Genomic DNA, 19,784 nt, shown 5'->3' with positions numbered 1-19,784 from the left:
TTTGGGTATGGACCCCAATACATACTTAACATCATTAACCACATTTAAAAGCTATCTTATTTTTAGATACAACTCCAAAATTTAAAAATGTTTTACCAATCACTCTAAATAACATTTATTATACTTTTATCAAAATACTTTAAATAAAAATAACCTTTTTTAAAAAACAGTTTTTAAACTTAATTCATTGAAATATTGTATTATCAAATCTGCTTATTTCCAATCAGATCAATTGAATGAATTAACTTTTAGGAATAAACATAATGCAAATACCATTAAGCAAAAACAAGATTAATTTTCTTTTATTTATTCTTTTTTAAGCAATACATTATTATTATTATTATTATTATTATTATTATTATTATTATTATTATTATTATTATTATTTGGTTAGTTTAGTCATATTGAATTAGAAAATTTAAGAAAAGATTTAATTTTTTGTGGTGATGGAAGAAGAATGGAATCTCTGAAAAGAATCTCATGGGATTTAATTTAATAAAGTGGAAGGAGTTGTTGTGGTAATTAATTAGAGAAAATTAATAATAGTTATTTTGATAAAAATATTATAAAAAAGAAGAAGGAGAAGAAAAGAAAAAATTGGTAGGAGTTGGGAGAAGAGAAAGTGTATTGACAGGTGAACGTCCAAAGGACTGAGCAACGACTATTATATTTAGGAATAGAACACGTGTCAGAATGACGTGGTAATAACAAAAGGCTCCACTTCCCCAACCCCCTCTGCACCTAAATCTGGGAACACCCCCTCGCTACCCTCAATGGAATCGCACTCTACAAATACAATAATATCTCCCTTCTCCCTTAGCTGGCCCTTCTCACTCACTCAAGATAAATAAAACAACATCCATTCTTTCCAAAATAACCCTACTTTCTCCTCATACTACCATCATGCCCTCCCCTTTCCTTTCCTTTCCTTTCCTTTTCCTTTTCCCCCCTTTTTAACATGCATGCTGCGTGCCTTTCCTAGTATTCAAATTAACCGGTAAAAACAATCAAATAAAACCATTTACTTCAAAAATACTCCTACTTTTTTTCTTTTTTCTTTTTCTTCGAAAAGATGTATAATACTAAACATTTCAACTTCTCATTTATAGGAATATATGTTATACAAATTAAAACGAAATATAAATTAAAATCCTCCCAAATATAGAATAATATATATTCTGTCTCAAAATTAATTATCCATTACAAGTCGATTCTCTTTTATAAAGATTGTAACCTTCCTTTAACTCTGTTTTCTAATTATTCAGTTTTCAAAAGTAAGAAGTTTTTTCAATTTTTTTAAGAATGATTCACGTATTTATTAGATAATTGATCAAAATTTAAAACACACAAATAAAGTTTAAATTACTATTATAAATTTGATTTGATTTCTAGAAGTATTAGTAAAAGAGTATATAACAACCAAAAAAAAGTAAGAATAATTATAAGCATAATTTTCTAAATCAATCTTATTTTTTTTTGTTTAATATTTAAATATATAGATATTTTATTAAAGTGTACAGGACAAAAATCAAACCTTCCATTTTAGAAAAGATAGTATGAATCAATTTAGCTACACACATCATAATACTTCGAAAGCTAATTTCAATAATAAAGGTTAATTTTAAGAGGTGGATGAAAATAAGCAATTTTGAAAAATTTGAAGAAATATATAAAAGTATATTTTAAACAAATGAGGAAGTTGAAGTGTATTTTATAAAAATTAAATTTAGTCCTCCAAAGAAGATTAATTTACCACTTATTTTCTAAATTAAAAAAAAATATATATATATATATATATATATATATAAAAAAAAATAAAAAAGGAAAAAAAGAAAAGAAAAGAAAAGAAAAGAAAAAAATCGGCCAAGGCTCCTTTATATGCTCCATTACTGATAGATTTATTCCTTTCTACACCTCCGGATTTTCCTCCTCCCATTTCCTCTCTGGGTTTCCTCTTTCTCTCTTCCCTTTTTTTTTTTGTCGGTGCGGTGCAGATCTCGGAGCTTCCATTTCATCGGCTGATTCCGAGTTATTTCGCCGCTCTAATCTAATTTCAAGGGGAATTTGAGATTGAGGGGGGTTGAGTTTTTTCTTTTCTTTTGGATTTTGGATAGGTTTGGTTTTACAAGCTCCTGGAATTTGGAACATATATATTTTTTCTTTTTAGTTTTCTCTAGATCTGTATTGACTATTTTATGTCGACTGTTACAGGAGGTGTAGATTTCTAGGTGTCACTGGTATTCTTTTTGTAAAAATAGAAGGGAAGGGGGATCGATTTGCTTTAGGTTTATTGGGTTTTGGTTTCATGGAGGATTGGGGAAGATTAATGGAAAAGTGGGCTTCTAGACTTGTGATCCGGTAGGTAGACGGGAAACAGCAGCACAAATGTGGCTGGGTTTTTGATAACCAATCGGTTTCTGCTTGGTCGTATAGTGACTGTTTTTCTCTTTTTTTCAAGATCTATTGAAACTGTTCTTGCTTCATAAATTTGGACTTCCCCCACATTTTTGCCCAGAATGCAGCAAGATCAAAGCAAAAAGGTGATTCTCTCTCTGGGCTGGCTAATTAATGAAACCCCTTTTGTTTCTTGTTACAACAAGGTTTTTGGTTTATGGGTTTCTGCATGATTTTTGTAGATTTTGACACAAGGATGAACTTTAGTTAGTTATTTATTCATCTTTATCGTTTCTGTTAACGTGAAATTACATCACAATTAGATGAAGTTTGTCCGGATTCAGATGTGCAATGGACATGTTAACTGGTAAATAGGATCTGTTTTACTCGTGCCTTGAAATTGATTTTTTCGTTCTATCTTTAATTTTATTGATTGATTAGTGTTCACGGTCATAATGAGAAAATTCGTTAACTGATATGTACCGTTCTGGATTCTGGCTTGGAGTTTTGTCCTGTTGTAGAAGACACGAGCGTTTCCTTCTTTTCTGTAACTTTATTCATCATGGCTAGACTATAGTATATATGCATTTCCCAAACAGTTGGGTATTCTTATCTAGTATAATTTGTTTATTCAACAGATTTCAACCGAAGGGGAGTTCTTTTCTGATTATGGCGATGCCAGTAGATACAAAATTCAGGAAGTAATTGGTAAAGGAAGCTATGGGGTTGTCTGTTCTGCAATTGACACCCGCACCGGCGACAAGGTTGCAATAAAGAAGATTCACAATATCTTTGAGCATATATCTGATGCGGTTAGAATTCTTCGTGAGATAAAGCTGCTTAGACTTCTTCGCCATCCTGATATTGTTGAAATTAAACACATTATGCTGCCACCTTCAAGGAGGGATTTCAAAGACATCTATGTTGTTTTCGAGCTGATGGAATCAGATCTCCACCAAGTTATTAAAGCAAACGATGATCTGACTCGAGAACATTATCAGTTTTTCCTTTACCAACTTCTTCGTGCATTAAAATATATCCATACAGGTGATTTGTTTTAGTACTTTAATATGTGGGTTGACTTTCCAAAATCTTGGGATGGAAATGGGCGGGGGGTTAATGTATTTAAGATACCATTATAATTTTGTGTTGATCTTATAGTCTTAAGCTAATTACTTTCATCCTCTTTACATGTTTCTTAACTTCATTTCCATGACCTTATACCATGAGACTTGAGTTCTGCGACTGTTTTCAGGTTTCATAAGATCTTATGGTGATCACATCTGACTCAAAGCTTTATTTTGCAGCTAATGTCTACCACCGTGATTTAAAACCAAAGAATATATTAGCAAATGCAAATTGTAAACTTAAAATTTGTGATTTTGGATTGGCAAGAGTTGCGTTCAGTGACACACCAACTACAATTTTCTGGACGGTATGCCCTTTTCTCAAAGATTTACCACGCTTCAAGTATAATTTATACTGTCCGATGCTCATCCGTATAAATTAATCATCCATCTCGTGTTCTTGGTTTGAATAATGAGAACTAAAGCATTTTTCTCTTTGATGGAAACACAGGATTATGTTGCTACTAGATGGTACAGAGCTCCAGAGCTATGTGGTTCATTTTTCTCCAAGGTATGCTTTATGTAGATTTTTTTTTTTTTTTTTTTTTTTTGTAATTGACTAAACGAGTCAGGTGACAGACTGTCACTTGCCTAGTGAATATCTTTCATGTGCTGATGTCGCTTGAACTTCATTTGTGTGTTCATTGCTATTGAAGAGTTTGTATGAAAGTCTGTAACATGCTCTGCTACTATAATAGTGTAATATCCTCTGGGAGTGGAAATTAACATTTAGTAAGCTCCTTTGAAGAAACGTATCCACCAAAACATATGGACCAAGACAGCTGTGGGTTAAAACTCTGTATAGTAATTAGCATGTGGTTTCTGTCCTAAAAGGCAGGTGTGGGATTAGTAATGTTGGGTCTTTTTCCCTTTTGGGTATAGGTGCTGTACGCAGAATGCTAGATATTACAATTGATTTGTGAAAAGTGAGACCACTATGTAGTGCTTTTTTTGTTGTGTGGTCAAGTTTCATTGCTGCTGACTTGGTTTCTGTGTCTTCAATTTTTTAAATTCTTTTCCGGAGGATTAGTGTCAGTTTGGTCATTTTGCTTTTGGAGTTAATTTGATTTTTGTTCTTCTTTAGAACTCATTATTTGTTATTTATATACAGTATACACCTGCAATTGATATATGGAGTATTGGTTGCATATTTGCCGAAGTATTGATGGGGAAACCACTTTTTCCTGGTAAAAATGTTGTACACCAGCTCGATTTGATGACGGATCTCCTTGGAACTCCTTCATTAGATACAATCTCCAGGGTAGGCAAAATTTTCAATTCCCAACACTATCCTGTCAAACAGATTGTTCTTCCTTTCTAATTTTGTATTCATTCATGATTACAGTCATGCAATGATGTTTTGTAGCTAACAAGGTTCTTTTGTGGAATGTAGGTACGTAATGACAAGGCTAGAAGATACTTAACTACTATGAGGAAAAAGCAGCCGGTGCCATTTTCTCAAAAGTTCCCAAATGCAGATCCTTTAGCACTGAGGCTACTAGAAAGACTCCTTGCTTTTGATCCAAAAGATAGACCAACTGCTGAAGAGGTCTTGCATTTTCCCATAAATCTTTATTCTAGTTCCTCTGCATTCATTATCGTTTTACTAATACAGCGCGTTCTCTCATAATGCCAATGCCTGATACTTAGCCTTGCAGGCCTTTTTGAATATGCTTATTTGGAAAGTGATTTTTATGGCTATATTGGAAAGTTGAAATATTAGCCTGTCTTCCTGTCAGGCACTGGCTGATCCATACTTCAAGGGGTTGGCAAAAATTGAGAGGGAACCTTCCTGCCAGCCAATCACAAAAATGGAATTTGAATTTGAGAGACGGAGGGTCACTAAAGAAGACATTCAGGAGCTAATCTTTCGGGAGATACTAGAATATCATCCTCAGCTACTAAAAGATTACATGAATGGGACTGAGAGAACAAATTTTCTATATCCAAGGTTGAAATTATCATAATAACAACTTTTTCTTGGTGGGGTGGGGTTGTCTGGCCCTCTAAATTACTTCTTAGTATTCATGGCACTAATGATTTATTGCAAATATATATGCAGTGCTGTCGATCAATTTAGAAAGCAGTTTGCTCATCTGGAGGAAAATGGTGGTAAAAGTGCACCGGTAATTCCTCTTGACAGAAAGCATGTATCCCTTCCAAGGTAAACATGATTTTTTTCATCTCGGGAATTTTGTGCATGTCTCCTTATTAGTGAGAAAACCAGGCATTGCATCAACATTGTATAATACTTCCGATGCTTGTTTAGATATAATCTGTAGCGATTAGCTAGTGTAAAAATTTCAGGATCTGTGCTTTTGTATGAATCATGTGTTTTATTAGAGTGCAAACATGAAACAAAGTATCGAATGAACATCATACCCCGGTGAGTGATGGATCTCAATAAGTACTTCCTAAATACATGCCGTCACAATTGACTTAAATATCCTTCTTCGCTAATGCATATAGTCTTATTCCAACCATAAAACACATGCCATCACAATTCATTTGACCATCCTTCTTCACTAACGTATAGTCTTATTCCAATCATTTTGTACCTTGATTTGGTTAGATACTCTATTAGGTCTGCAAATAACGTGCCTTTGCTGCCCTGACTTCTGACGCTTGGAATAGTCAATCATCTTTGGTTCATCTTTAACTACAGGATTATTGTTTTGTATCAATTCTCATGTACTGCATGACTGTTCCCTTGGTTTGATGTATGTACATGTACATTTGATATAACCAGGTCAACAGTTGTACACTCGAACCCGGTCTATTCTAAGGACCAAGTAAGCAATGTACCCCTCCAAGATGGGAAGATCTCTGAAGATGCATACAGCAAGAATTCCCGAGATAGTGAAGGACGGCTAACAAATATATCGAGGACCATGCAGGCACCACAAAAAAACCCGTTTGGTACCTGCTGTGCAACTTTTCTTGTCTATTACATGTTTGACAGTTCAACTATCAGACTCACTGATTCCACAATTGTATAACTTCAGCAGCTAAGCCTGGAAGAGTGGTTGGACCGGTTATAGCAGACGAGAGTGGGAGGCTAGTGAAGGAACCATATGATCCAAGAACGTTGATCAGAGGTGCCATTCTTCCTCCTGCATATCACTACCACCAAAAACCCATTGTTGGAAATCAAGAAAGATCTGCTGCAGAAACAAAACTTGATATTTCTTTAAGGGCCGCTAAGCAAGCATCCCAGTGCGGCATGGCTTCCAAATTAGGATCAGATATAGCCATCAGTATCGACTCAAACCCTTTTTACATGACACGTGCCGGAGTGAACAAGGTTGAACTCAAGGACCAAATATCCATCAATGCGAACTTTCTGCAGGCCAAAGCCGCCCAATACGGTGGTCTTAGTGCAGCAACAGCCACCACCACATCGGTTGCTCACAGAAAGGTGGTTGCTGGTCAGTTCAACATGACAAAGATGTACTAATAAATGTATAAGATGGTCAGTGACGGATGCTCCGGCAAGTAATCCTTCCTTAATACAGATTACGAAAGCCATGGATGAAACAAGAACTCAGTGGAAGAGGAAGGTGGGTGTGGCCATCGGAGATGGAAGAGAGGTTAGTGGCCTCACTCAGTAAATTAGATTTATCAGGTTATATTAAATGCACAGTTAGCTTGTAATAAGAAAAAACTGTATCTTAGAAACAAAAAAAAAAAAGATAAAAAAGAACGTACACAGGACATGGAAAACCGAGTAGTAAGGCACCCCTCCCCCCAAGTCTCTTGCTTTGTCTATAGCTCCCCCACTTCAAAGCAGGAAGGTAACACCTTATCTAAATCCCAATACAGAAACAAAGTTAATGATGTCTGATATTATGAATTCATGTTTTATTTCTCATTCAGCAATAAGAAAGTATCTCATTCTAGCATCTTTTTCAGTGTTACTGCATCAGCAAGTGCTTTCGCTTCTATAAGTTTTATATGTTTGTTCAACGAGTGAGTTTACATTTTTTTTTTTTTTAATGTTATCGCCATTTTCTTGGTTTATCAAAGTGGATGAAATTACTTCATAAATCAATGAATCAAAATTACTTTTTGGGTCATCTGGTTTAGTTAAGTTGAGCTAAGAATTGAAAGGTTCCATGTCAACTCACAAACATGGAGTTGCTTTTAATCAAGATTAGTTGTTAATTTTAAGTTTTCTTATCGACAAAAGTGATTTCAAGTTCCTTTGGGTGAGGATTTTGTACTTATGCCTTGGGGGTGAGAGTTTTCTTAATCTTCCTTTTCTTTTTAGAAGAGATTAGAAATTATGACTTTTTATAAAAGTATATTTTAGCATTTTTTTTTTAGAATTTGGTTAAGAATTTAATTTGGTTTGAGATGAGAAAGATACGAAAAAGATGCTTAATTTAAAATTGCATAATTGCAACTTCTAAGGTAGATGTGGTTTTTGGAAATTGCCTAATTTAATTTGGTACAAATACTTAAATGTTATTTTATTACTGAGTTTTTAGAGATCTACATCTTACATTTGTATTTCTAAAATTGCACAAGATCCGTGGATAAATACACGAAAAAGGGAAATTCTTGAGGGCTCTCGGTTTTTTGGCAAAAAGGACGTGGATAATGGACTTTATGGCAAATTATAACGCCGGGATCTTATATTTGTATTTCTTAAATTTAATGGGTGAATTAGTAGACTTAAAATTGCACAAGATTTGTGGGTAAAAACAAGAGGCTACTGGATTTTTGGCAAAATATTTTAGGGCAAATCACATGCAGTGCACATGTTTGATATTTTCAATATCTCATATTTGATATTCATATAGTTTGACCTTCCTACTGTCTTATAGAGTTTTATAGCAAATGTTGGTTATGTCTTTGCACTTTAACCAACTTGAGAGAAATATGTCATGATTAGCAACAAATTTGAATTTTGAATGTCATTTTTATTAGTTTTTTGTTTGATTTGACCAGAATAAATTTGTTCTAGTTCAATTCCTTTAATATAGAATTTTTTTTTTGGTATATTTTAATTTTTTTATAATCTCCAAATATATTTGTTTATTAACAAAAAATTAACGGACAATTGTTAAAAATGACAAACAAATTATTTACACCTTATGCCAAAATCAGGTACAGTGAATTTTTGTCATTTAATAGTTTTTTTGCCGTAAAATGTAAAGATATATCATTAACAAGCCTTTACAAAAAAAAGTACAGATTTGGTTTTCCACATTTTGAAGAAAGTCCAAATATTAGGTATATTTTATTTTATAAAAATATAAATAAAGATCTTTTTTTTTTTTTTTTTTTAATTTGTTTAATTTCTTTTAAATATCAAAATATCTTATTAATCAACTTTTGCACAAAAAAATAGTAAAGATTTGGTTTGTTTGTTTTTTTTAAAATATCAAAATAACTAAAGCATATAATTCATATATCATGTTTCATGTCATCAGATATCGAATAATTAATGTGTCATGTATTGAATATTAGAATTTTTCAATAGAGTTGTTGAGATTTGAAATGTATTTTCAAATAAGGTATTTTGATATATTATAGATTTTTCAAATTTGAACAATAAAACTCATTCTTCCAATTTTCCACCAATATGAATTACATAACACAATTTTCATTTTATCTTATTTCCCATGTTTAATTTACATTACTTTTGTAGTATCAACTTTCTATCACATGTTTTGTGTATATTATTTTTTACAACATTACAAAATATTTTTTAGATGGTAGATTTGTATATCATAGATTAAGAGAAATGGCCTTTTAAAACCATTTGTTAATTAAAAGAAAAAAGAGAACCCTAGCTTTTAAATCATGCACATCATGTTAAAGTCCCAATACCTCATTTCTTGAAAATTGTCATTGTTTGCTTTGAGAAGTTTGGAGATTCTATCATTCATCTTTAAGGTTTTGTTTGTCCTTCATGGTTTCATGGATTTTGACTGGACAATTTCTTTCTCCTTCGTGAGAATTTCAAACAAATGGACAATCGAAAACTTCACGACTTTACAAATTTCGATCGAGTGATTATTTTCTCCACCGCGAGGATTGTTGATGAAGCATTTGAGAGCTTCACGCCTTCATAGATTTTTGATTGAAGAGCTTTATGCATGATGGTATTTTTTTTTTTTTGTTTCTTTTTGGTTCAGGCATGAAGAGGGAAAGAGAATCTTGAATTGTATATTGGGATCCTAATTTATCCATTAGAGTTGATTTAAGGCTACCCAGATACATTAATTACTCACTGTAGTATTTGTTTTATTACGGTGTGAGTTTTAAATTTTTGTGAAAGTTTATTTGAACGTTGGATTTTTAGTTCAAGTGAGGTTAGTTATGTTGATTCATAAAATTCATTTCTAATTAATTTTTAGATTTTGGCATTTGTATAATTAATTAATTATTTTGCTATTTAACCATTAGTTTGGAAATATTCTGATATGGGGCCCGTTAAACAAAGAACTGAGGCCCAGTAATAAAATTTTAGGGCTGAGCGAAGTAAAGATTGTTTTTTCATTGGGCCCAACCCATATAAAAAATAGTGGGTTCTCAGTGTGAGTGTGCAATATGAATATGCAATGCCTCGTACTGCCACTTACTACATTTTTTGCTTCGACCATTCTAAGCCGTCCATTTGACGAGATCAGATTTGCTTACCCCTTTCTCCAATTTCCACTTCCACACTTTTTTTCTCTTCTTCCCAGAAAATTTGGGAAAGGAAAGAAAAGCTTCAGATATTTATTGTCGCTTGAAAAATCCGAAACCCTATTTCCAATTCCGCAGGCCGCCAAACCGCTGAAATCAAAAGGTAAATTCCGAAGTCATTTCTTTCTGTTTTTCCTCTTTGAATCGTTAGTTTGTCACTTCCTTCTTTGCTTTGGGTTGTTTTGTTTTCCTTTGATTTCTAATCCATTTAACCTAATTCCTAAGTATGCTGTGTTTCTCTCTTTGATTTCGATTGTGTTTACGACTTTCATTTTTGAATTGTTTGGATCTAGACGGGGATTCTTTATGCTTTTTCTAGGATTATTTATTTAGATTTTTCCTCCCTCTGAACATAGGATTATTAATGGAGAAGGAGATTAATATCGTCAATGATGGGGCGTCGGGGGACGATCAGACCCCGGAGGATTTTTATGATGTTGACCAGCGGGAGAATGACGCAAAGGTCGCGGAGCTCAATCAGAGAATTGAAGTTTTGGAGCGTGAAAAGAAAAAGTTGGTTGACGAGAATGAACAAATTAAAGATAGGATTGAAAGATTGTCAGCGGAGATTGAAGGATTGAAGAGTGAAGAGGGGACCCTAAAAGAACGACTGAAAGAAATGGAGAAACAAGTTGAACGCGCTGAAGAGGGAAATAAGGTATTAGAGTCTGTTGCTGCAAGGGCACTGGAGCTTGAGACTGAAGTCGCCAGGCTACAACATGATTTGATATCTACGATGAATGGAGCCGATGAGGCGAATACTGAAGTTGAAAGGTTGAGGAAAAGTTTGGGCGAAAAAGGAGCCAACGTTACAGCTATGGAGGAAGAGCTGGAAGCCCTGAAGAAAGCAAAGGCAGAGAGTGAAAAGAAAGTCAGAGAATTGGAGAGAAAAGTTGGTGTTTTGGAGGTCAAGGAGATAGAGGAGAAGAGTAAAAAAGTTAGGGTGGAGGAGGAAATGAGAGACAGAATCGAGGAGAAGGAGACAGAAATCTCCAGTTTTAAGAAAACTATCATGGATTTGGAATCAGTGATAACGAAGAACGGGCTGGAATTAGATAGGTGGATCAAGGATAAACTTAAGGTGGAAGAGTTGTTGAAAGAGTCCGAGGAGAAAACGAAAATGGTAGAGTCGAAAATGGTTCAGTTGCAGAAGGAAGTTGAGGAAGCACACAAAGTCATTTGTGGGTTAAAGGAGAAAGCAGTGAATGCTTTGAATGGAACTGCAGAGGAACTCAAGTCGGCATTTGAAGGTGCGGAGAAGGAGTTGAACTTGAACTGGCCTATAATTGCAGGTTCGACTGGAGTTGTTGCTGCAATAGCTGCACTGGCCTTTGTTTTATATGGAAGGCAAAGATGAATCATGACGCCAAGAAGCCAGATATTTGAGATGGAGACTTGACTCAGAATATAGCCAAAAGGGTAGGATTCATGAACTGCAAATCTGTTTCAGTTTTGTTAGATATGTTTGTTTATTTGGTGTTTTCCAAGCCAATGAATACTGGTTGGCGCTAAATTTTTGCTTCTAATGTTGTTATGAAGCTAAGTCTTGTTTGTTAATTAATTTAGTTGATATATTTTGAGGAATCACTGCAGTAAAGTTTAATCCCACTGTTATAGATGATTTTTCCAGACAAAATATTTCAGCTATACTTGATTTTGACCTTGGGTTGATTGAACCTCCGAGTTGTTTTTATTAAGGGCATATATTCTTGTATGATTGTACCAAAAATTGGGAAAATTTTAACTGGCCCGAGTTTCCATTGCCTCTACTTTCTTCTAACTTTCTCTACTCTCCCAACTGATTATAATTTACCATGGAAGAGTTGGGTATGGTTCCACCATTGATGGAGACAGATCAGCCCTCATAAATTCATTGGGTGAAACTCACAGCTAACTCTTCCCCAAAACGATGGCAGCAGCTTGTGGTGCAGTTGTACGGCGGCATTTGCAAGCTGTTGTGTTTAGATCTGGTAGTAATATAATTGCATTTGTCGCTATTATTTTTGCAGCTAGCACCAATTATATCTTAGAATTTTCAACTTCTTAATTCTGGACAGCTCATCTCTGTGTTGCTTCACTCTTCTTTCTTCTACTGTCTCAACTACTTCTCTGTTTCTCTTTTAAGCCAATTGTGTAGCCTCAAGTTGGTTGGTTGGTTGGTTTGTTTTGTTGTTTGACTGGTCTTTGCTACACTCTGTTGTACATTTGTGAACACTGTGGACTTGTGTAATGATCAATTTATGGGCATTAACAGTACTTAATGAACAAGGAAAGGAAAGGACATTGCTTCATAATTGCTTGCTCTTGCCTTCTCCTACAACAATTTAGTTTGCTCTTGTTTGCATTGCCATGATGGCGTTTATAGCTCAAGCTTAATCTTGAATGATGCTTTGTAATGTTTGTGACCTCTACTCTATCGTTTTTTCTATTTCGGTTTTAGAATGAAATGTCATTCATATGATGGAGATGGGAGATTTGTTATTGGAGAGGTGGTGCTTTGACTACACCTATCTCTAAATACTAGTTGTCCTATTAAAACTTTTCATGTCATATATATATATATATATATATATATATATATATATATATATATATATATATATATATATATATATTAATTTTTTTAAAAACGCCATTATATTATCAATTGATAAATGATAATATAGCTAATAATAGCTATATTAAGATGGGTATACGGAAAAACTACATCTAATCACTACTCATAGATTTAAGGGAAAGACATCTATTTACTTTCTTTAACTATATATTTTACTAGAAAGACTTCAAGTTGCATAACTGCGTTGCAAAACCAATCCTTGTTTAAACTTTTTTTTGGAACATTAAAAAAATAATTCTAAACCCTACCATCTTAACATTTCCTAGTGGCCTTTGTTGAATAACAAAAATTAAGATGTAACCGTTGCTATATTGTTTTAGATCATTCATTTGCCATATTTTGTAGTAACCATATTTTACAGTTATTGCTATGTATGCACTCGATTTAGATATTTATTTTCATCTGAAATTGAAAGAGGAAGTTTTCTTAAACAAAGGGGAAAATGTGAATGTCTATATATATTATATATTATTTATTGTAGCAAATTTAATTTTCATCAATAACAATCTTGGTTTTGCCAATGCTGAAACTAACTTGGGTATAAAGCAGTTATTATTTGCTGTAACTAATACAACGTAGCTGTCATCTCTATTAAATTGCATGAGAGAAGGGAATGGACTAAACAATAAAATTCAAATCCTTAGGGCCTATTTAGTGGGAATTCATATTTTGTGTTTAGCAAAGAATACATATTCTCCATTAAGTTTTCAAATTTATGATATGTATGACACGCATTTGGATTATGTTTTTAAAAACTATTTTCAGATTATGCGATCCAAGTTTGAAAACAATTTTATGTTTTTTTTATCTAAAATTTGAATTTTACATTTTAAAAGGTAGAATTATATTAAATACATATAAAACATCTAGAAATACAATATGTCATATTGTAAACTCAACTCATTTTTTAATACAATATGTATTAAATAATTTTAATTTTTAGTGTTTTTGTTTTATAATGTGTAACTATCAATTTTTTCTATTTTTAGAAAAACTTCAAATAATAATTTTATAAATTATTAGGTTAAAGTATAAATTTGATCCCTATAGTCTTAAAAGGATAGAATTTAATCTTTATGATTTATATATATAACTTAATCCTTTTGGTTTGATAAAATCATAGAGAATAGCATCGGTTGTTAAATCATAAGAACTATATATGAGATTCTATCGATTTATAGGTTAAACTTTTAACTTTCTCTAAACAATAAAAACTAAAATTACGATTTAACCAATTTTTTAAACATAAATTATATTCACAAATAAATTAATAATAGTTTATTGTTAGCTAATTCCAAGGGAATAAGTAAAATTAGTTTTATGATTTATAAATATGTAATATGAAACACATTTAAACATTTTTTAAAATTAAAAATTTTGAATCAGCCCAAAACACATTTGAAAACATAAAATACAACTATGTTTTTATTGAATCTCCAAATTTCACAATCATATACGAGTGTTATTGTTTCAGTTCATTTTGGTCCCTATACTTCTAACTTTGGTTCATTTGATCTATGCACTTCTAAAAATATAAGGATCAAAATGAACAAAGAATACAAATACTAAAATAAACCTTTTAAAAGTATATGAGACCAAAATGAATCAAAGTTAAAATAAAAGGTAAGGGCAAAAATAATCATTCTGAAATTATAATTATATAGACAAAAATGAACGGGAACCAAAATGGACCAGAGTAGCATTACAATTTTGAATTATATATCATAATAGCTATACTATGAAGACTATATCAAATAAATTTATCAGGAGAAGTGAAAGGTTCAAAATTTCAGAGGCATGCATGTGATTTCACCTCCCTCCCCAATGAATTCATCCCTGGAAAATCTCAACATTATTTCAAACAATTAAAAGCAGCAAGCAATATGAATAAATGCACCAATAAAACAGCAACTAACCACATACACTTCCACCTGTAAGAAGTAACTTCACTTTCCCTCAACCCCCCTTCTATATATTCCCCCATTTGTCCTAAACATTCCATCCATCACCATTAACATTCCTTCCCTTCTTTCCCATCTCTAATCCCTTTGCTCCCAATCAGAAAAACAGCCAACCAAAGAAACAACCATGAGAAGCAAACAAGCTTCTGCTCTCCTTTTCACTTTGCTTGCTGGGCTGCTTTCTCAAAGCCTACTCATCCCTGTATTGTCCACCTCCATTACTGATCAGAAAAGCTACTACTCTCCTCCAGACCCACATTCTGGATCTCCTCCATCAGGTTATTGCACATTCACAATGAATCTCACACATTCAGTATCAGTACAGTAGTAATGGTAGTGATTAGTAGGCTTACAGCATTATATGTTTACTTTGCATTGCAGGTTCACATGGCAGTCCTATCCCACCATCACATGGTAATGGAGGAACGCCACATTACTCCACACCAACACCTTCCACACCGTCTGGTGGCGGTGGATACTACAACCCTCCGTCTTCTGGTGGTAGCCCACCAAGCACCCCTGTAGATCCAGGCACTCCTAGCACTCCAAGCACTCCTAGTGTTCCTAGCACACCAAGCACGCCTACCATTCCCACTACTCCATTTACCTGCAAGTAAGTCAAGGGTTTATAGTAACTGTTTTCCATGGAGAAGAGAACATATTTGTTTATAAAAATGTGTTTGCTACTTTGTTTGCAGTTATTGGCTGAATCATCCAGGATTGATATGGGGAGTATTGGGATGGTGGGGAACATTAGGAAATGCCTTCGGAGCAACCAATGTCCCAGGGTTTGGAACAAATCTCAACTTGCTCCAAGCACTTTCTAACACAAGGAATGATGGGTATGGGGCCCTTCTCAGAGAAGGAACTGCTTCGTACCTCAACTCTCTTGCTAGTAACAGATTCCCCTACACAACCAAGCAAGTTAGGACAAGTTTCGTCTCAGCACTCAGCTCCAACAAAGCAGCAGGCGATCAGGCCAACACGTTCAAGTTAGCCAACGAGGGCAAAATTAAACCCAGAGCTTGATTTCCCCACTTTTTCCTACCATTTACCATCTAAATAACTAATGAGTGTGCCTTAGCAGTTAGTAGTGAGACAGTGAGACCAATTTACCATTGCATGTGTTGTTTTGTTTTATTTTGTTCTTGTTTCTAGTTTCTTGCAATCTCTTTTGTTCATGTATTTGAACATAGAGATGCTCAGTCTTTGTTATCCAAATTCATTGTGAAATCAAGATTGTTTCAAGAGTTAAATTTGTTTAATCAGATTATCCAAAAGGGGGTTGAAAATTAAAAGTTCAGATGCTTGTTATCTACACTAATCTATTGTTTCTATCACTATGCTTTAAAAGGGTAGTAAAATCCATGAAGTGTTTGTATTTATGGCGCATTAATGAGGAAATGCACTACATTCAATAAGGTTAACCTACAAAAGAACAAACAACTTGGGATGCCCTTGGGTTGGATTTAATGACCAGAGCTTGATTTTGTGAACAGTATAAATGCTAAATCTCAAATATCAACGGTGTAAAAAGAAGACATAATAGAGTAAGTGCAGTAAACAAACTCATATAGAAGGAAGAAGCCAACAGCCATTAGGAAACCTCCGGTCCGGTGCTCTGAGAAGGTGGGTCCCCGTAGTTAAGAACTCCCATTAAGCCAACCACCCAAGATATTTTACCTTGAAAAACAGCAGGAAAAGTAATAATAGAAACATAAGCTCATATGCCCTTAACAAAAAGTTCAGTTGATCATAGCCATAAATTTAGTCTGATAATCTTCTTGCACTAATGGAGATTCAATTGTTCCTTGGATGGAAGAGAAATATGACAGTATTTCAAATAAAGTACCGAACAACATTTCACATTGAAGATCAAATTGTAGACCACCAAGCACCAGCCAGAACAACAAAATGGGAGTTGAACTTTATCATTTATTCACGTTATTACTTGAACTTTCTTAACTGAACAGTGTAGAAATGGATACTAAACCATCTTCACTAGCATTACAAAAAATGTGGATTAAAAAACTGTTCTCTGTACATTTTCTTCAAGTGCGTGTGCTTGGACAGGTGTTTGTCCTAAGAACCTGAATTTTCTTTAAATGGTGATAAAATCATCTCAAGTAAAGTGAGATTCAAACCATGTGAAGATCTTGTCAGCCTCTAAGCTAGTCATTTCGTGGTATGCAAAGGCAAGATTCAACTCTTCTTGAATGTGATTGGTTAAACTATTATCAGGTAAACTGATCCCACTGGCCTTGAGGGCTTCTTTCCACCGTGTTGCACGTCCATCTTTGAGCATCTTTCCATTTCCATCTACAAAGCCCTTGGCTTGGAAAAGCTCAAACAACTTTGCAGAAACATTCTTGTCAAGTCCTGAGATTCGGTCAGCCAAAAAATGTGGCCACAGAGCAAACTCCAAGCATTCAATCTCAGCAACATCAATTCCTTTACCTTTCAAAAACTCCATATTTTCATTGATCTTTTGTTGCCTAAAATGATCTTTCGGCATGTGTACAAACAGAGTAGGTGGGTATCTCTCTGTTACCTCCATTTGTTCATACAGCCCTTCAGCAATCATCAAAGTAATGCTATCAAATTTCAACTTAGTGGCAAGTACTGAAAGAAAATACCCACCAGAGGAGGCACCTAAACCAACAAGAGGAAGTTTCTCAAGTTTGTTCTTTCCAACCCACCAACGTATTATGTCTTTAACAACTGCCAATTCCTTCCCCAATGTCCAACATTTCTGAGAACTTGATATTGTAAGAACTGCAAAACGTTTGCTGAGAGCATGAAGGACAATCAACCGTTCTTCAGGCAGACCGACACAAGAAGGACACTCAGGAGATCTGTCCCAAAAGTTGACAGCTTTACCATTGCAGCCATGAGCAAAAAACAAAACAGACTTTGGAGAATCGGGAATTTGCGATATTATATCAGTTCCATTGCGAAACTCTCTATTTGGATTAAATTGCACAAGAGAGTTAAAGCTATCCCACTTCTGCTTCGGAGTCACCTCAACTAAAATATCACGCTCTTGAGACTCCTTGCGAAATAACATCATCAACACAAAAAGGATAAGAAAAGCAGACACAATGAGAACCGAGATTGTCTGCTGTCTGTACCACGCCTTTGATTTGTTTCCATGCTTCACCATACCTGAAGAAAGAAAGATGTCAAATTCTATTACGATCATGATAGATAATTTCAAACCTACAAGTGATACGATCAGTTAGATTAGAACCTCTACTATGCATCCCGAGGTCCCCAATTCACCTACTCAACTTCTCCAACTGGCCTACCTGAAAGCCACACTCTTTCCAAGTCTCTGATTACAGCAGCCCCTAGAGCTTTTTAGTTAGTCGCTTATCTTACATAACAAGTAAAAATCTTTAAGAGTTAGAACAACAGTCTCACTGAACAGGCCAATTCAGAGACTTGAGCATGATTACAAAATTTCATAATAAACAAAAACCTCCGGTCCAATTTGGTAACCATTTGGTTTTTGAAAATTAGGCCTATTTCATTCACATTTCTTGCCATAATTTGAATATTTTTCAAGTACAATAGTTGAATTCTTAGCCAAATTCCAAATTCCAAAAACAACTTTACTTCTTTTAGTTCTCAAAAATTAGCCTAGTTAGAGGAAGAAATTTGGATGTGGACGGTGTGCATAGGCTTAATTTTCAAGGATAAAAAAAGTTACCACAGAGGCCTATAGAATTTCATTTGCATACAAGCAAGCCAGACCTAGGGCTCATAGAACAATCACATTCAGTCTAGCACATCTCATTTCTTCCTCACGAAACCACAAAAAAAAAAAAAAAAAGATACAATATCTAAACACAGGGCTTAATTTTTTTGACATAAACATGTTTAATTAACATAATTACAATCGGTGTCAATAATTAGAAAGAATTGAGCAAAGCAACTTGAGGAGCTGATTCTTACTGATTCAGAAACATTGCAATGTGGGATTGCACGCAATGATCACAAAATAAAATATGAACACGACCAATGTTCATTTCTCTTCTTCACCCATTTAAACCCCTTTCGTTGTCCAACAAAAAAACGCATAATTTCTGAAGTTGGATCGAAGAATGGCACAAATTAAAAGAACAGAGAGAATGTTACCTTAAAGATGTAAAAAGGGCCAAACGGTTATCAATTCAAAAAGATAAATCTGAAGTTTGAACTCAGCTGCGAGTATAAAAAAACTCTCCTTCTCCAACCGCTAAAGTAGAAAAAGGAAAAAGAAAAGCTCACACACAATCGAAGTTATGTTTCTGGTCTCCACTTTCTAGCGATTGTAATGCTCTGTTTTTGGAAAAATGGGCTTATGTTTTGGGCTTACTGGGCTGGGCTTAGTACACGCGTTTAACCCAAATAGTCTAATTTGGTCTGTGATTTTATACCATTGACCTAATTTACCTATATATTATACTAAGGTCCTAATTGGGCTAATATTTAAAAAAAAAAGTCTGGCCCAAATTACTACACTATCCATATTAAATGATTTATGAATTAAAAAAAAAGGTAAGTGATACGTTAATGGCGTGAAAATGGGGGATTTTTGAACCACGTAAGGAAAGAGCAACGGGTAATTGCGGAATCCATTATACTCTCCTTTGTACGCTGAAATTTTTCTTCAACCGATCTTTAGAGTTTTGAAAATGAAAGACGAAACAGCAGCGGAATCGAGATGGAAGACCAAACGGTTGTGAAAATGGATGAGATTTTGAAATCCGTATTGATCGACGGCGATGGCCACTGGAGAATCCAAATTCGTTGTTGAGTTAATTAATCGACGACGAAGGGAACTGGAGAATCCAGCTTCTGACGACGATGTGACACCATTTTCGTACCTGGACACGCTTTTGATTTTAAAATCGATGGGCATGGCGGCGAAGGGAATTCGTCGACGACGGACAGGGAATTGGTGACACTTTGTTCGGAGTTTTTGAACGACAGGACGGACAC

The 19,784-nt window shown here is 34.4% G+C and overlaps 4 protein-coding genes across 11 annotated transcripts; 3 read left to right on the top strand and 1 right to left on the bottom strand.

Annotated features, from left to right (window-relative positions):
* The first annotated feature begins 1,912 nt into the window (after positions 1 to 1,912).
* Positions 1,913 to 7,423, top strand: LOC103496319 (mitogen-activated protein kinase 20-like). 2 transcript variants are annotated; one of them, XM_051079634.1, is made up of 12 exons: positions 1,914 to 2,114; positions 2,212 to 2,358; positions 2,459 to 2,540; positions 3,033 to 3,441; positions 3,702 to 3,829; positions 3,973 to 4,032; positions 4,633 to 4,782; positions 4,915 to 5,070; positions 5,261 to 5,472; positions 5,584 to 5,685; positions 6,271 to 6,440; positions 6,527 to 7,423. In XM_051079634.1, exons 3-12 carry the CDS (start codon positions 2,517 to 2,519, stop codon positions 6,976 to 6,978), a joined length of 1,863 nt encoding a protein of 620 aa, XP_050935591.1. In that variant the 5' UTR covers positions 1,914 to 2,114; positions 2,212 to 2,358; positions 2,459 to 2,516; the 3' UTR covers positions 6,979 to 7,423. The 2 variants fall into 2 exon arrangements, with proteins under 2 accessions (XP_008456353.2, XP_050935591.1); XM_008458131.3 differs by having other exon boundaries at positions 1,913 to 2,540; positions 6,530 to 7,423.
* Positions 7,424 to 10,088: 2,665 nt separating this feature from the next.
* LOC103496320 (peroxisomal and mitochondrial division factor 2) lies at positions 10,089 to 11,896 on the top strand. The gene is made up of 2 exons (XM_008458132.3): positions 10,089 to 10,323; positions 10,577 to 11,896. Exons 1-2 carry the CDS (start codon positions 10,089 to 10,091, stop codon positions 11,575 to 11,577), a joined length of 1,236 nt encoding a protein of 411 aa, XP_008456354.2. The 3' UTR covers positions 11,578 to 11,896.
* Positions 11,897 to 14,478: 2,582 nt separating this feature from the next.
* Positions 14,479 to 19,082, bottom strand: LOC103496322 (uncharacterized). Of its 7 annotated transcripts, none has more exons than XM_051079633.1 (4): positions 18,939 to 19,076; positions 18,049 to 18,132; positions 16,943 to 17,963; positions 14,479 to 16,481 (listed from the first exon to the last, which is right to left on the bottom strand). In XM_051079633.1, exons 2-4 carry the CDS (start codon positions 18,059 to 18,061, stop codon positions 16,478 to 16,480), a joined length of 1,038 nt encoding a protein of 345 aa, XP_050935590.1. In that variant the 5' UTR covers positions 18,062 to 18,132; positions 18,939 to 19,076; the 3' UTR covers positions 14,479 to 16,477. The 7 variants fall into 7 exon arrangements, with proteins under 7 accessions (XP_050935590.1, XP_008456364.2, XP_008456359.2 ...); XM_008458142.3 differs by having other exon boundaries at positions 18,049 to 18,148; positions 18,939 to 19,073; XM_008458137.3 differs by lacking the exon at positions 14,479 to 16,481 and adding an exon at positions 18,756 to 18,854 and having other exon boundaries at positions 16,716 to 17,963; positions 18,049 to 18,148.
* On the top strand, positions 14,926 to 16,063 carry LOC103496321 (protodermal factor 1-like). The gene is made up of 3 exons (XM_008458133.3): positions 14,926 to 15,076; positions 15,180 to 15,411; positions 15,497 to 16,063. The coding sequence occupies exons 1-3, from the start codon at positions 14,926 to 14,928 to the stop codon at positions 15,825 to 15,827; spliced, it is 714 nt and encodes a 237-aa protein (XP_008456355.1). The 3' UTR covers positions 15,828 to 16,063.
* Positions 19,083 to 19,784: the final 702 nt, after the last annotated feature.

The sequence above is a fragment of the Cucumis melo genome, chromosome 11 (assembly GCF_025177605.1).
Source record: "Cucumis melo cultivar AY chromosome 11, USDA_Cmelo_AY_1.0, whole genome shotgun sequence".
Taxonomy (NCBI): Eukaryota; Viridiplantae; Streptophyta; class Magnoliopsida; order Cucurbitales; family Cucurbitaceae; genus Cucumis; species Cucumis melo.
This window is presented reverse-complemented; position numbering and strand designations above follow the sequence as displayed.